At 34.8% G+C, this 17530-nt stretch overlaps 1 protein-coding gene across 1 annotated transcript; it reads right to left on the bottom strand.

Annotated features, from left to right (window-relative positions):
* Positions 1-2491: 2491 nt before the first annotated feature.
* LOC145160685 (uncharacterized) lies at positions 2492-4706 on the bottom strand. Its single transcript, XM_079079967.1, has 4 exons — positions 4531-4706; positions 3787-3939; positions 3501-3619; positions 2492-2906 (listed from the first exon to the last, which is right to left on the bottom strand). The coding sequence occupies exons 2-4, from the start codon at positions 3872-3874 to the stop codon at positions 2793-2795; spliced, it is 321 nt and encodes a 106-aa protein (XP_078936093.1). The 5' UTR covers positions 3875-3939; positions 4531-4706; the 3' UTR covers positions 2492-2792.
* Positions 4707-17530: the final 12824 nt, after the last annotated feature.

The raw sequence follows: 17530 nt of genomic DNA, 5'->3' as shown, positions 1-17530 counted from the left end.
GGAAACAATACAAAATCTATCATGTTATGCCCCTGTGGAATGATCAAAAGACCAACTCAGTACTTCTGAACACGAGTGTGTTATCATAGACACGTTTTACGAAAGGGTTAAATGACTTGTATGAGTAACTAAATGTTTTTTACGCTCATAATTACTCACCTATTAATTATTATTTTTTGTATATTGTTTATAACTAAAGTTATGAAATACGTTCAAAAATCAATAGTTTCATCGTTAATAGCATTTTAAATCGATAACATCCCTAACTAAATATAATGCCTATGTGGATATTACTTGGAAATTAGTTAGCAAAGTAAACATATTTAAGTAATATTCAACCATCGAAGGTTTTAAAGGTGGTAAATTAGGATAGTAAACCATTACAAACAATTTAAGCTCTATTGATGAAGTTGAAGGAACGATTAAGCTCGAGTTCTGAATTATTGAAGCCAATGTCATGACTTTTATCTCTCCAGGTACTTTATTAACGGTTGACCTAAATCATATAGGGTTTTCCCTTCCTAAACCTCTCATATACTACAATGGTGTGGTTGGATCAGTTGAAGATGTGGATTTCTAATTGTATGCGGGCTTAATGAATTCATCATGCTTGTAGATAAGTTAACTAAATGATGTGCTCCTAACTAGTTATTGACAGATGGTTTGAAAGTATTGAAAACTAATCACTAATGTTGATTATAGACAAGTGTTGGATATTGGGTATTCTAATGGCACTAAAATAAACATATATGTGTACCATGAACAATACCGAATTTATTTCTCAAATCGGATTGGTTTTGGTCAACAAAGTTAAAATTGAATTGAGTCCAAACTAGTTTCCAAGCAAAAGTATATAAACCTATAGAAACCGGTTATGATCGCTTCAAAACCAGTTTAAAAAACCTATGTTTGCTTTCGGTCTCAGAATTTAACAAAATTTTGATTGTTAATCGGAAACGGACCAATAAGCATCACATTGCTTTTCCATGATGTAATGTTTTTTTTCCGGAAATTTTTCAACTTTTAATTTTTAGAAATGTGTATCTCATACATCCTACCCCTAAAACATTTGAAGAAATAATGAATGAAAACAACATTTTTTACTATATGAAAATCATTTTTTATAGGTTTGAAAGCCAGTTTCAATAGTAAAGTCTTCAAACTGGTATAACCGTTAGCTCGGCTTTAAACCGGACTAGTTCCTAAATCGGTTTGAATCGTTTTCAAACCGATTTCAGATCATAAATTCATTCTTAAATCGTATGGGATTGTTCGATCACTACATGAAACATGTAGTGTTTTTTAAAAGTATTTGATAATTTCAATGGTTAATCATGTAAAAAAAAAGTTCCATGAACATTACTTACCGTTACAATTCAATAACGAATTTCCACATAATATCCACATAGACTCGTGAAATTGGCCTTTTAACATGCTATTATCGATGAAACTAATGGCTTTTTGAACAGATTGTATTTAACTTTAACAAAATGGTGTACAAAGTATATACATAAAAACAATTTGTTACCTTTACATATTATTAACCATTACATAATAATTGTATTCTTTTAGGTGACCCACTTTTTTGGTTTTTGGTTCCAAGATGAGTTTTCTAATCTATGATTTAAAAGAAAAGGGAAAAAAAAGGAAAAAGAGTAGAGGCATAATAATATACAAATATTCAACTAGTAGTAGGAGAGGCTTTAAATAGCTGCTGAAGAAAGCTTGATAAAGACCATTCAACGGACAAACAGTCGAAAGACGGAAAGAGTGCCACAACATGCAAATACTATACTAATATACCAATATACCATTCCTTTTAATGTAATTATTTGTAATTACTAATTATAAACAAACTCCATATCATATCTTCATCAAATAAAAATAAAAATCCTGATTTTATGGTTGAATGTTATTTTCTACAAAATCAATCAATCAATCAAACGGGTAAGCAAGTTCCACGAATTAAGCCACAGTTATTAAAACCTAAATCCATGTTCAAAATTCAAAATAAATTTTCGTAATCTTGGTCTTTGACTTTGAGTCCTTAAAGTATTACTTTATTTGTCCATTTTAGCCCTACCAATTCTTACTAAATATAGCCACCCCACCCCATTCCATTGCTTTTAGTTTACCTAATACTTTACTTTTGCTTTATCATCTTTAATTTCTTATTTACTTACACGTCACAACTAACAATCCTTAAAAACATCAAGCAAAAATGACATTTTGTCTAAAGATCAATTTAGGATACATGTCATATGATGATGTGATTATATTTGATAGAGATACTTGAAAATTGAAAGTTGATGCAACATACATCGTCGGTGGGAAAAATAATAATTGATGATATACTCAAAACTAATGGCCAATGACACTTCAATGCTCTATACCCCCGGTTGTCATTTGTCACCTTCAACCGACAAACAAATAAACAAGAAGAATCATAACGTTATAAATTTTTTGCCTTTGGATAATTAAACAATATTAATTTAAATCGAGTTCAACAAGAAATCCATTTAATGACTATAGTATCATTGTACAATCATTGAATCATTTTCATCGCTTTGTACCCAAAGTCTAGGATACATAGGCCCACTTGAGTATAACGTTTTACAAAATTTACCACTTTTTGAGGGAATGGATCCCCGTAATTATTGTTCGAATTACCCATTAATTAACAAAACAAATTTCATAAATAAAATATCCGCTTTCATCATTAAAGTTTCTTCTTATCTATATTTTGTCATTTTTTGAGGAAAATTACTATAACACCCCTCCTAATAAACCTCTCATTCGGCATCATTTACATGTCCAAACAAGTCATTCCAATGAGATGCTGCTTCTTCTGGCGTCCTAAAAGACCAAATGTGGGTCTTTTCTTTCTCACGGGTTTCAAGAATTTCCTGCCATTCATTACTTGAATCTTGTTAGTTCTCTTAATTGAGTCTTCACTTTTTCTAAAGAACAAAAAGACTAAAGAGCTAGAAAGGCTCCCTGAAAAGGTCCTAAACAGGAATTCAAAAGATGGATGATGATTTGTAGAAAAGTTGGTGTCCTCTTTCCTTTTCATATCAAAGATGCTTTAGCCAAAAGAAAAGCAAAACCACTTACGCAAGTGGAATATAATCTAATATCTATGCTTTGTACCAAGGACTCAAGAGATAGATAGATAGTAGCATGTATCATGTATGTTAAAATAATGTACAACATACATGATACACCCATCCCACCACTTTCATGTTACTTACATGCTAAGGACATGAAAATGAAAAAAACAATTAAGATTAGATTATGTCAATATAACATAGCATGGTTTGAAGTTGAATGGGCTCTAGAACTGTAAAAACAAAACTACACTTCCTAGAAGTATATATATATATATATATATATATATATATATATATATATATATATAAGTGTAAACGTTTATAGTAAAAAACATGAGATAATATGTAACAATACATTGTTTACAAATTATAATAAGGAGATGAAAGTACCTGAACTTCATGAGACCTTTTTGTTTTCAGTTTTAAGCAATCAATCATAGCATTCCACTTCCCAGAACAGTTATCAAGGGATCCAAGTCTATAATATTGTTGCAATTGATGTACTGGAGCTGCCATGATCACAAAAAGTTTCAGTCGCATATTAAATATGTATAGATACTTTTTTTTTCTAGATTCAATGAGAGGGCATCATAAATCTTGAATTCATGTGCATATAAAAATCAGACATACACATACACAGGGAAGAGAAAGAGAAAAAGTGAGAGCAAGGACTTACAATAGCAAAACCAGAGATTATCGAAGGAGGTAGTGCATGATACCTTTCTTCTAGGTAAAACTACCACTTCTTCCTTCTCTATACTCATTCTTTTGTTATCTCTTTTTCTTTCTGAGTGCCTTTGGTGCCTTCTGGGGTCTTTAACCAAGAAAACTAGAAAAAAATGCATTACTTTAGAAAGATGGTCAAAACCCTAAAAATATACAGCATAAATGTGTGATTACAGCGATCTAATTTGATTACAATGTATTGATATGTACACGATAGAAAGCAAATGTATATATGAGCAAGCACCCGTCCAGACCAAAGCTCTTGAACGAGTGACTCACATTGTTATTTCAGTCACGCTAGTTGAGTTTTCGTCCCTAAAAGTCACTGTTAATCTAGCGATGTGTATTAGCAAACTGTACATATGATGATATGATGGTAGTGATGCCTGCTTAACATCTATCTTGCATCTGTGCTTAATGAGCCCTAAACTAACGCATAAAGGCAAGGGATTGTCGTGTCTCGAACCAAAATAAATAAAAATGGAAGCAAAACGCACTTAGGCAATTTAGCAAACAGGTTATGGGCACCATTAATAACACAACAGTTCCTTCTCTTCCCCTTAAATAATGCATAAATTCCAAACAATTAACAAAATCAACCAGAAACAGGGAGCGCGATATTTCCTCATAGGGTTCGTCACATAAGCAGCAAATCTTATCAATTACTAGCCGGCAACAGAAATAAAGATCTTACCTTCTGAAAGCTAACTTTCAGCTGTTATCAACTAACAACAATAGATCGGTGTTCGGACTGATCCCTCCTGTCTTCGACTCTTCGTCGTCGCCCAGCTTGACGGAGAAGAATTCTCCGAATTCGTAAAGATGTCAGTTTGGGACTTTGGGCATTGAAACAAACTATTTTGGGCTTTCGTATTAGGCTTTCTTCCTTGCTAGCCCTTACCAAATGAAAATGGTCCGACTTTTTGGGCCTTTTATATTCTGGACAACAGGCAACAAACAGGTAAGCAACAACGAGGCAAAAAGTAAGCAACAATTTAATGAAGAAATACAGATAAAACTAGCGAGAAAGGTGTTGATAGAGTAAGTTCATATTTTTTTATTTTATGCAGTTTGGTTGCATTTAGAGGAATGGATATTTAAGGTGACTTAAAATGAGCATTATGTTCGTAACTTGTAACACCCTTAAACTTTGATGCAAAATTAGGATGAAACTAAAATTTGAATTTGTGTCATGTTCGTGTCACGTGTAAAAAAACAAGACGCCGTGTCACGTTCATAATTCAACACGATTTAACATTTGTTTGTCGTGTTTTTTCGTGTTATGTATGATTAAGTATTAATTAAATAAACTTTTTTTGAACGGCGAACTAATATACTCTTAAATTACCACATATGCCTCCAACGCGACTTGAACTCATGACCTCTTAATCGAAAGAGTCACTTCTTACCGCTAGGCCAAAAGCCTTTTGGTTATTAATTAAATAAACTAATTGTTATTTTATGTTATCTTTATCGTGTCATGTTTGTCATTTTTTAATTGATTTATTTTTGTGTTAGTTAAAAAAAACATTGTGTTGTGTCGTGTTCATGTTACATAAAACTTTCTCGTGTTGAATCGTGTCAGAGAAAAACACGAAGCGACTGTCGGATTTGTTACCCTAAATATAAACCCAAGATTTAGTGTGATGTATTTAAGGTAGACCTAGGATGTTGTCATGTTGTGTAACGTCGTGATTTCTACCATATTTTTTTTCTTTTGTTTTAAAACACTTTTTAACATAATACGTTAGCAAAAGACTTGGTTATTTATTTCAAAACATGTTCAAATCACCACATTACCTCAAAATCAAATCATAATTTCAAATCATTTGAAACATAACAAAAGTAAATGTTTAATTGTTTAATTTGATAAAACATCTGACGTATCCAAAATGGTATCATCTAATTAGCATAATTACCCCATAAGTAACCCCTCTCAACAAGGTCAAACCCCTAAGCTGCTTACACCAATCATAAGACACAAAAGAGAAAAGACACAAGTGTCAGCCCCTGCTGAGTGAGTTCATAAAGGTTGCATATAAACATACAAACCCCAAATGGGTTAATCATTCATTTTACAATGAAACATAAAAATGAGAAACAAATACCACTTAGCAAACAACTCCATATCATAATCATTCAATCACATGTTCAAACGCATACATGCGTAAATGTTCAGCCGCAATTCTACCACATATCATATATGATCAACCGTATACCATATAGACAACCGCATAGCATATAAGCAAATCACATTCCATAAATAACCAACATTTCATTATTTATTCAATCTTTTATTAATAACCAACCTTTTGTTATATATTGAACCTTTTATTATATAATCGACCTTTTGTTATATATTCAACATTTTATTAATAACCAACATTTGTTATATATGTTCAACCTTTTATTATATCTATACAACCGTATGATAAACAAGTGTCCTTTAGTGCTACCTAACCCAGTAGAAATACTCCGTTCACTACTTGTGTGCATGGCCAATCGAATGCTGTAGGTGGCTCATGACTTCCACCCGAAACACCAACCCCGAGACTCCACATTCACTACTCCGACTTTGCAAAGTACAAGTACTCTGTGGTGTCGTTCAGGATCGGTATAAATGGTGCCAATTCTACCAATACACATCCTGATTCCCACGGGATGCTTGATCCGTACACAACATAAAGTCAGCACCACTCCAATTCCCGTACACTGGGATGCACGCGAACCATGTGTCACACGACCATCTAGAAAGACCATGCAACTAACAACTGATATGGCTTAAGCTCTTTCAACCTATTAGACTTGCAAGGTTCTACCCATAACACCATTATACCTCGCAAAACAAACATACACAAAAATAGATCATTTACTCATACAACCTTAACGAGCAATAAAACATGTAATAAAATTCATCATATTATCACCATACTATAACATATGACTATCAATTCATTAACCATCATAATCACATGCAATTGCAACTAACACATAACATGCATATCACCATATCAACCGATTCCAAGGCATAACCATGCACAAGATGCAAACAACGCATTTTCAAACAATTATCACAAGCAGTAACTACTCTAGCATAATCCTAATTTGCATCAATAATCCACTTATGAGATGTGGTTTTCGGTTATTCACAAAAGTTAAGAAAGTTATCGAATCACTCCCAAAAACTAGCTTGTCATATGCATCAAATTCATCAAAGTGAAAGCATCATAGCAAATAACTAATATGGCAATAGCACAAAGCATACAGTAGCATCACAAATATTATATCATCATCAAGCACAAGTAATAACAAAGTCATCCCAATGTGAATCAATTCACCATATACGGATTGCACGTTTCAATTATACACCTTAGTGCGTAAAACTAGAAACACACTTAATTTTAGACAATGCAATCACTCCAACGCACACTCGTATCTCTTTAACCGAACCAAATACCAACATAAGAATGAACCGAGGAGCAAACACAGTCGCTTGATTGGACCAACATGAAGAGCACCCACCAATGGTTGATCACCATCTCTAATGCCACCCACCTTATCTTCAGGGGCGGATTTGTAGTGGTGCCCGGTGTTGCACAAACAATACCTATTTTTCCTGTACGCAGTGAAATTTTTTTCGATTTTTCGATTTTTTTATTTATTTTTCATGCACAGGTAACACCTACTTCAACTCGGCAACACCTAGTATCAATTCATGCATTCGCCTCTGCTTATCTTCCTTGAAGTCATGCAATATATACATTGAGCTTCGTAGGCTTGTACACCCACCCCCTTTGTACCACATGACTTTCGTAACATATACTCTTTATAGTCGTGGAACAACCTGCGAGACAGTAGAAGATGCATTCATCCACGCCACCTGATCTACAATCCCAAGAATTAGCCTTGTTCATGTCATCATTATTTAATTGCTGATAATTACCCTTCTCAAGCAACCCGCGTCACATCCAACAACTCGCTTGAATCCATTGCATACTAAAAGCAAGAAACTTGTCAGACCAGCGGCGTAGCTAAGTGTGTAGAAGGTAGGTCCTAGGACCTACCTTTTTTATTTTTAATTACAACAAATATATATAGAAAATATGAAGGACCTATCTTATTTTTGCTAAAAGACCTACCTATTTTTTGCTAAAAGACCTATATATTTCAGTTTTATTTATATAAAGAACCATATGATTTTTGGTTCTAGATTCGTCACTGTGTCAGATCCGTAAATTCACTAGCAAGACTTGGAATAGAATGGTCAAACCCGTAAGACGAACTTTCATGGGTTGCTAGACCATTTTCGTCCCAACCCAGAACTGAGTTCGTAGTTGATTCTAACACCTCCTAGTTTGCTATCGGTTGATCATCGCCAGGGAAAACAAAATATACCACCTCCCATTTCTCTTTTTTTCCTTTTTATCTCTCTTTATTGTGTTTCTCGTGAGCGACGCCTCTTCGGATCCTCTTTTATCGCAATTATACACATATACTCATTATGGATGATCTGTAACTTAAGAAACAGAAAGGATATGTACAAGCGTTCTTTCGGAGAACGTATCATCCATTTAAACTTTAATGTTTCCATAATGATCCCTCGTCTTTCCTCACTTGCTCAAAACCTACCCTAACCTCTATTTCTTTTCAACTTCAACTTTCTAAAGCTATGCTTATCCCCATGACTTTCACATTTTGCACTAGTAATATTTAAATTAACTTGGTTTAATATTTAGTTTTTTTTCCTTCTTGACATTTAACCCCCTAATTAAAATTAAACGTCAAACAAACCCTTTTTAAGTAAGTAGGATATTAGTTAATATAATATATTATGTTTTTTTTAGTTAATTGTTTTAAATCATTTAAAGCTCAACTAAATCCTTAAAAATATAATTAATTGCTATTTGTTTATTTTACTATATACATTAAACATATATATCTCACACCATAAACGTACATAAAGTTTAATCCTATATAACAGTATACTAACATCGTTAACAAAAGGATTTTTAGACTGTTACATGTTGACTATTGAACCTAGTGATGCTTTATTTGTCAAATCACTTATTTGGGTGAGAATTGCTTGCTTGAAAAGTATGTTGTTATAATTGAAAATATAAGGATAAATGATGGAAGCAATAAGGATTGAGAGTTGAATGTGAAAAACGTAAGAAGATGGACCAATGTTGTAACTATGATGATTTTCCGAATTCTAAATTTGTTTTATTCTGTAAAAATCATAGCCTCTCTCTCTCTCTCTCTCTCTATATATATATATATATATATATATATATATATATATATATATATATATATATATATATATATATATATATATCTTTGGGATATCTACTATAAAGTCCCAATATTTTGGGAAAAGTTTCAAAAAAATCCTAATTTTTTTTTTTGAATAAAAAAGTCCAATAAACCGGATAAACCTAACAATTCAATCTCATTCATCCGGTAAGCCTCATTTAACCGGTTACAAATGTCTATGTGGCATCTTAATGGTGACTGTACATTAACTTCATTTGTTTAGGGTTTTCCTTTAAAGAAAACCCATTTATTCTCGCCTCCTTTATTCCCGACAATCATTGGATTCATCCAAAGCAAAGCCCGTGTTCCTCCAAAGATTTTGTCGATGGATGAAGTATTTGAGCTAGACACCATCGACATTCAACTTGATGATTTTTTTCAAAAGACCACTCTGATGGTGGTCAACGCAAATGGAAGTACGCCCAACGTATCAGAGGAGTACGCCCTGCGTACGCCTTCTGTTGGGCTTTTGACATTTTGGGCTTCGGGGTTGGGCCACTCTTGGGCCAGTTTGACACGGGCCTTGCTGTACTTTCTGAGCAATGATGTTTTGGGCCAGTTTTGGTAATGGATTTTAGAATAAGGCCCAATTAGGGAGTGAGCCCAATTGGGAAAATTGGGCCATTAATGGGCTTATGTATATGGACTTTTGGATAGTGAATTTGATATTGGGCCTTGGCCCAAATTAGAGAAAAAGGCGAAATAGACTATATGGATTCTTAGTCAAGATTAGTATTCCCATTTATTGACTTAATCTTCTTTATTTTGGATAGTTCGGGATTTTTGGTGAGACAGCGATTCGGGAGTTCGATTTATCAGTTGAGATCGACATTGCGAGGTGAGTTCTCCTCAAGATATGGAGGCATTATCTTCCCATGCTCCACATTCTCACTTCTTCTTAGTCCCTGCAAATCAGAACATATGTGAATACCACAACCTGTATTAAGGACCCAAGAATTAGAATATGGTGAGTTATTAGACAATATAGTGTAAATACCTGCATGGTTGGGTTTCACTTTCCCATCTTTAACATCTTGCAAGTACTTTGGGCAGTTTTGCATTCAGTGCGCCTTTTCATGGAAATAGAAGCATCCAACCTCTTTAGGATTGGCAGAAGGAGTAAGAGAACCACTTTTGGTTCTACTTGAATAGGAGCCATCAAGAGACTTTCCATTGGTACCTTTCGAAGGGCTCTTCCTCTTCTTCCCTTTACCTTGCCCGATAGCCAGAACAGGGGCGGTGGTAGGAGTAGAAGTAGTAACAACCGATTTACCTTTAAAACCACTTTCGGCGGTCTTCAAAAGTCCTTGAAGTTTGTTGAGTGTGACCTCCTCCTTGTTCATATGATAGGTCATTCGAAATTGATCATAACAAGAAGGTAAGGAGTGCAATATGATATCAATTGCCAACTCCTCGGGGAAGTTCACATTCAACTTCATCATACAGTCCACAAACCTTTGCATTTTCTGCATGTGGCCCGTGATGGGTTCACCATCTTTCATCTGGGTTGTTATCATGGAGGAGATTATTTTTTATCGCTCTTGACGAGCACTCTGATGGTATCTTTCCATCAGATCCTGGTGCATCTCAAAAGGATAAAAGTCCTCATAGGACTTTTAGAGCTCGGTTGTCATCGTGGCCAGCATGATACATGCCACTTTAGTGGCATCTCTCTCATGAGTCCTAAAGTCAGCGATCTCCTCGGGAGTAGCAGACGACTCATCAAGTTCATTCAGCTCCTTGTCGAGGACATATTCCTTGTCCTCATAGCGAGTGACCATCCTTATGTTCCTAATCCAATCATTGAAATTAGTCCCATCAAAGATGACTCTCCCACAAAGGTTCATGAGAGAGAAGGAGCCGGTAGGGTTTGAGCCAGAAGCAGCATTGTTGGAAGACATCTAAAAAGGAAGAAAGACAAGTTTATATTAGATATAAGGATAGTCCTTGATAAGACACCCAAATGTAATATTAAGGCTAGGACCCAACACAATATTTTATAACTTATAAGAGGGATGTCGTAATCCAAGCTATAAAATATTTGAAGGTAGGCGAATGACGATTCACTAATTTCCACCATGAAAACGAAATGTATTATTAGGTTTTAATTGGTTCTTGAAACTCCTAGATTCTTTTGAGATTCATTGAAATTTTCAATGGCATGTTTCAATCTCGATTGTGCCCTTCAAGTTTTGTGACTGGGATGCTGAGGATCACAAAACAAGGTGTAAATAACCATGCAAATTACTTGGTACTCTTAATGTTTATCACCTAATCGATGTGCCGGTTAACCACACGCGCTCCACCGATCTATGATAAACCTTAAGCCACCCTTTGCCAACCTTGTTAAATCCAAGTTAGTGTGCCGGTTAACCACACACGCACCACTAACGACTTAAGCAAGGTGCAAAGTGTAATTTCATGGGTTAGCACCAAATTCACATTTTCCTAAAGTAACTAAGATTAGGAATTTACAAAACATTTAGTTACTTTATAATAATCATTATACTTTTAATGAGAATTTAAAGTCATTGTCCTACCCGTTCGGCTAACGACCCTCCACCAGTCAAGGAAGCAGTCAGTGAGAGTGGACACCCATTAAGCTACCATTTTATAGGCAACAACCTTATACCCCCCTTATAGACCGGCTTCGTGAATGAGGCCTACTAACGGTAAAACGACTTGATCATATACATATATATATATATATATATATATATATATATATATATATATATATATATATATTATTAACTTATAATACTATGACGTATAAGGGTTGAATTTTAACTTTTAAAATTCTAGGGATTGGAACTAAAGTTTTCTAAAGTGACTTTACATGTTCCAAAACTTGAGGGCAAGTTTTGTAACTATTCAAAACTTTTCAACTTCATAACTTATGAGTTAATGGTTTATTAAAATGAAGACTCTTCATTTTATGTAACCTGTGTGTTCTTTAATGGACTTTAAAAGAAAGACTTTTGGTAATCCATAACTTGAGGACAAATTATGGATTCCATTGAAACACTTAGATCAAAAATTAAACTAACAAACAATTTTGCAAATAATTCCTATGATCTACCAAACTCATAAGTGTATGAACATTTATATCAAAAATTTCAAGAATCATATAAACACATATAAAACTTTGAAATTTTGATAATAACCATTGTAAATGGATTAGCATAATCATTACCACATCAAAAACAGGTTTTATAAGTCCAAAACAGTTTAGGGTAATGATTCTAGTCCATTTCCAGCAGCAAAACTAGAAAAACTGCACTCAGGGCCTCCTACTCGTCGAGTGCAAGAACCTACTCGACGAGTAGGATGACTATATGCATGGACTCGTCGAGTCCCCCCATGGACTCGGCGAGTTCACTCCGCAGAATGCAGAAATTTCGACTTTCTTCAACAATTTGCATCAAGTATCAAGAAAACAAGCCTAGTCTCTGATACCACTAAAGGGTTTTTGAGCATTCTAACACTCTTAAAGTGTACATGCAACCCTAGAAACCTTGGATCTATGTTTTACTAAGATACATGCAAATTTGATTTTTCCAAGGTTCTTAACCTAACTAGCATGGCATGTGGAACTTGAAACATAAAAGCTAGTAGAAGAACTTACCTTTCTTGTTGCTTGGATTCCTTAAGAACTTTGTGAGCCTAGCACCCCAAATGTGATGCCTCAAGTGTTTCACACAACACCACAACTCTTGGAATAACTTTGAGAGAAGTACACAAACACTCAAAATCGGTTCCCTCTTGTTCTTCACTTAGTGGCGATTTTGGTAGGTCATGGGGTCTTTATATAGTGTGTCATAAGTAGGGTTACACCATGTGTAACCCTAATTGACATGGCTTTTCATTTCCTCCATGATCCATGGGTTTTAGCCTCCATGGAGCACCCTATGGATTTAGCCCAATCCAATAAACCATGGATCATTAGCCCACTATATAAGAATGGATGATTTACACAATCAACCCCATATATTTAATTAGTATCAAATTTGCTCACAAAATTAATTCCAAATTAATTCTTGATCAATACTAATTAAATAATATTATTAATATATTAGAACTTATAATATATTAATAAACCATAAGTGTCATTTTCTCATTTTGTCTATCCAAGTGTCATGATGCCATGCAACCCAAATGGACCATGCCAACCGGGTCAAGTACATACCAGAAATAGTTATGAACTTAGACACCTAATCCAACACACTCTTGGGCCAGTTTGACATGGGCCTTGCTGGACTTTCTGAGAAATGATGTTTTGGGCCAGTTTTGGTAATGGATTTTAGAATAAGGCCCAATTAGGAAGTGGAGCCCAATTGGGAAAATTGGGCCATTAATGGGCTTATGTATATGGACTTTTAAATAGTGAATTTGATATTGGGCCTTGGCCCAAATTAGAGAAAAAGGCGAAATAGACTATGTGGATTCTTAGTCAAGATTAGTATTCCCATTTATTGACTTAATATTCTTTATTTTGGATAGTTCAGGATTTTTGGTGAGACGGCGATTCGGGAGTTCGATTCATCAGTTGAGCTCGACATTGCGAGGTGAGTTCTCCTCATTATATCAACAGGGTCTAAGGCACCAATGTCGGCCCTTATCGGATTTGTATTCGGGTTTATTGCATGATATGCTTATTGACTTACATCCTGGTAGTTAGGATGGCGATATGCTTAGTGACCTGGTTAGGTCGGTATCCTGGTATATAGGATGATGCTATGTTAGTGATTGGTTAGATCGATATCCTGGTTATAGGATGGTTGCCATGATTAGTGATCTGTTAGATCTTTATGACTATCTGTACTTGCTAGCTAGCGTATGATATGTATGTGCATATGTTGTTGGTTTGGGGAATAGGTTGAGGCAGGTCCTGCTTCGTGCTGTAGGCCAAGACACCCAGGGCGGTCCGGATATACTACAGGCCCCGGAAGGCATGTCAGTCAGATCGAAGGCCAGACGAGCTGTTTGGATAGGCTGTAGGCCCTGCGAGGCGGTCCAGACGTAACGAAGGCTCGGAGAGCGGTCCAGATAGACTGAAGGCCTACGAGGCGGTCCAGTCATACTGATGGCTCATTATGCATGTTGTTTGCTTATATGTTTATATGATATGGTTATATTTGTATGGCGTTGGTATTTTGGGGGTAACTCACTAAGCCTTCGAGCTTACATTCATCGATTATTGTTTCAGGTACTTCGGATGATCGCGGGAAGGCGAGGGCGTGACCGTACACTTCCTCGATTTATGATTATGATTTCTAGGAACTCTGATATGATACTATTTTGAAAACAAAATGTAATAACTTAATGATTTTAAATGTTTTAAAAAGTTCAAATTTAGCATGATTTTTATGGATGCTGCAAGTACCCCCAAGTGTCTTCTAAGGGAGGAACTGTACAGTGCAAGAATTGTCTTCAAAGGAGAAATAATAAAACATCTTGCAAAAATCCAAAGGTTGTCCCTGAACCAAAACCCAAAAAGAAAATGGGCAGGCCCAGGTTGGATCCTGATTTGACTAACTGGATAGGATGTAGAATAGGTGATAGAGGAGGAAGAGGCAATAGAGGTGGTGGCAGGGGATCTGGTGAAAGAGGCAATAGATGTGGTGGCAGGGGATATGGTGGAAGAGGAAAGAGAGTTGGTGTTATGGGATATGGTGGAAGAGTGAATACAAATTTTAGTGAGGGAACTTCAAAGTTTCCAAATGTTGAGAGTGAAAATGAAGTTCCTCCTATTTTGATAATGAAGTTAGTCCTGAAGTGGTGAGCCCTGAAGTTGACAATGAAGTTAGAGTACATGTAAAGAGTGATATTCAATTCATGAGAGAGTCAAATTACATTACAGAGGAGATTTTGGACTGTCTTGGAATCAATGAAGAATAATTAGATGAATTTAAAGGTTTAAAACAAGTACCTGTGGAGCTTGATATATCACATGTATGATTTATAATGTTTAATTTCTGATGTTTAATTTCCCTAACAATATTTTGTTATGCTTGTTACAGTCTTTTGGATTTCCTAGTCAAATAACTACAAAAATAGTCTCTGAAAGTCAATCATCTAGAGCTGGAGTGATGGATCAAGAGGGTATGGGTGAGGAGGACATGGATCAACATGATATAGGTGAGGATGTCATGGATCAACATGATATGGGTCTAAAGGTGATGGATCAGGAAGGCATGGATCAAAAGGACATGAATGAGGATGCAATCAATGCAGATGGAATGGGTGTACATGGGATGGCTCAGGAGGAAATCAAAGAAGATGACATGGGTATATAGGGGATGGAGTAGGAGGTCCTAGGTGTGGAGGATATGCATTAAGAGGACAATATAATGAGGAGGCCAAAATGAGAATGAGGAAGCCTTCTGAGAGGATAACAGAAATACAGTTGAAGAAAGTGGTGGTTGTCCAAAATGGGAAGGGGATAAGTTCATCTAACCCACTTAGCTTAGATTAGGGTTTTTCTAACCCATGCTTTTGTTAAGAACATGTAAAAAAACTTTTGGCTTTGGGAAACTATAGATAACCCCTTTTGTTAATAGCCCCTTTTTTTTTATGGTTTTGGCATTTACACAACTAGCCATTCAAACTTTTAGTTTTGGTTAATATTACATGTTCTATGATAAAAATGGTTTATCTTTCTTTAAGTTGATTATATTGTATATGTGTATGTTGTTAATTTCATTCCAGTCACAAATGCATGATTACATTGTTTGGTTAAATGGAATTCCAACCATGTTTGATTCCAACCATACTTGATTCCGGTCACAAATGATTTCAGTGACAAATGCATGATTACATTGTTTAGTTAAATGGAACTCCACTACTTGATTCCGGTCACAAATGATTCCAGTCATTACTGATTTCATTGTTTATTCATTCAATTCATTATTGCTTCCATTGTTTATTGATTCCATTCATTAAGCATTCCATTTATGACTAATTCCATTCATTGTTAATTGATTCTATTCATTATTAATTGATTCCATCTTCTGTTTATCCTACCAATCCTTCAACATCACCAAAACAAACATAAAAGAAACCATAAACACATAAAACAATGATTTCCATTTTCCACCTTCATTTATATTCAGTTGATGAATGATCACTCCTTCCACGGGTTTTTGTGCTACTGGTTGTTCGACAAGGCCTCCAAAAAAGTTCCCCTCAACGTGTTGTTGTCCAAACTCCCCGAATATTGCATTGTTCTCCAAATTACCATTGTTGTAAATTCTAGTAAGAGATTTGCATACCACTGGTTTGGTAGAGGAGGATCCACCCATTGAAAGTATTTGCAGTCTTTTAGTGCATCCTGGTAATTTGGCCAGCCTATAAACCTTCCTCCTAGGTTTAACAGAGTCCATGAATTCCATCTTCCAACGGGATCACCACAATAGCATGTGCTTCTTAGACGATTCATCCATCTTCGATTTGATCCTTTGCTTCCTACAGAAGATGAAGACGACATTTGTGGATCCTCATCCTGCTTCGATTTCTGCCTGGTTCGATTTTAGGGCACGAGTGAATGAAACTCTTCTACGTACGTATGAGCTTTATATTTGACTCTCTTTAGTGACTCACATCCACCTCACCATGTCCAGTCCACATAGACATTTGTAACCGGTTAAATGAGGCTTACCAGATGAATGAGATTGAATTGTTAGGTTTATCCGGTTTATTAGGATTTTTTATTCAAAAAAAAAATTATGACTTTTTTGAAGCTTTTCCCAAAATATTGGGAATTTACTGTAGATATCTCATATATCTTCCTCTTCCTCTTCCTCTTCCTCTCTTAAATGCTTAGTCATTAAGTTCTTAGAATAACAACTTAAACATTTGTTAAGTTAAGTTATTATGGTGGTGGCTCAAATCCTCTTCAAATATGATAATAAGTAGGTGTTGCCATACATGTTGCGCAAAAATACAATTATGTGGTTAAAATAATTATAGGTAAAAATTAAAATATGTTGGAATTAATTATGTTTTTTCTTATGTTTTTGCGCATTAACTAAATTAACAAACAATAAAAAAATCCATTAATCGGTATTTTGATACTATCTAATATAGTACAAACCTTTTAAAACTTTGTTTTTAATTTTACACTATCCAATAAATATTATTAGTTTTTATAATATTAATATAATTGAAATATTCTTTAATATTTGTTTTCTACTATCCGATAGTATTTTTAGGATAAAAAAACAAATAAATTGTTTTGAATGAGATATTAATAAATAATATTGACCAAATAGACTTTGTATTGCACTATTTATATTACATCATAACATCCAATGTTTTAGATAAGATTTATTAAATATTAAACATTGAAATTAAGAATAAAATCACACAAAATATAC

This window comes from Lactuca virosa, chromosome 2 (genome assembly GCF_052849685.1).
Source record: "Lactuca virosa cultivar CGN04683 chromosome 2, Lactuca_virosa_CGN04683_v6, whole genome shotgun sequence".
NCBI classification, from domain to species: Eukaryota; Viridiplantae; Streptophyta; class Magnoliopsida; order Asterales; family Asteraceae; genus Lactuca; species Lactuca virosa.
This window is presented reverse-complemented; position numbering and strand designations above follow the sequence as displayed.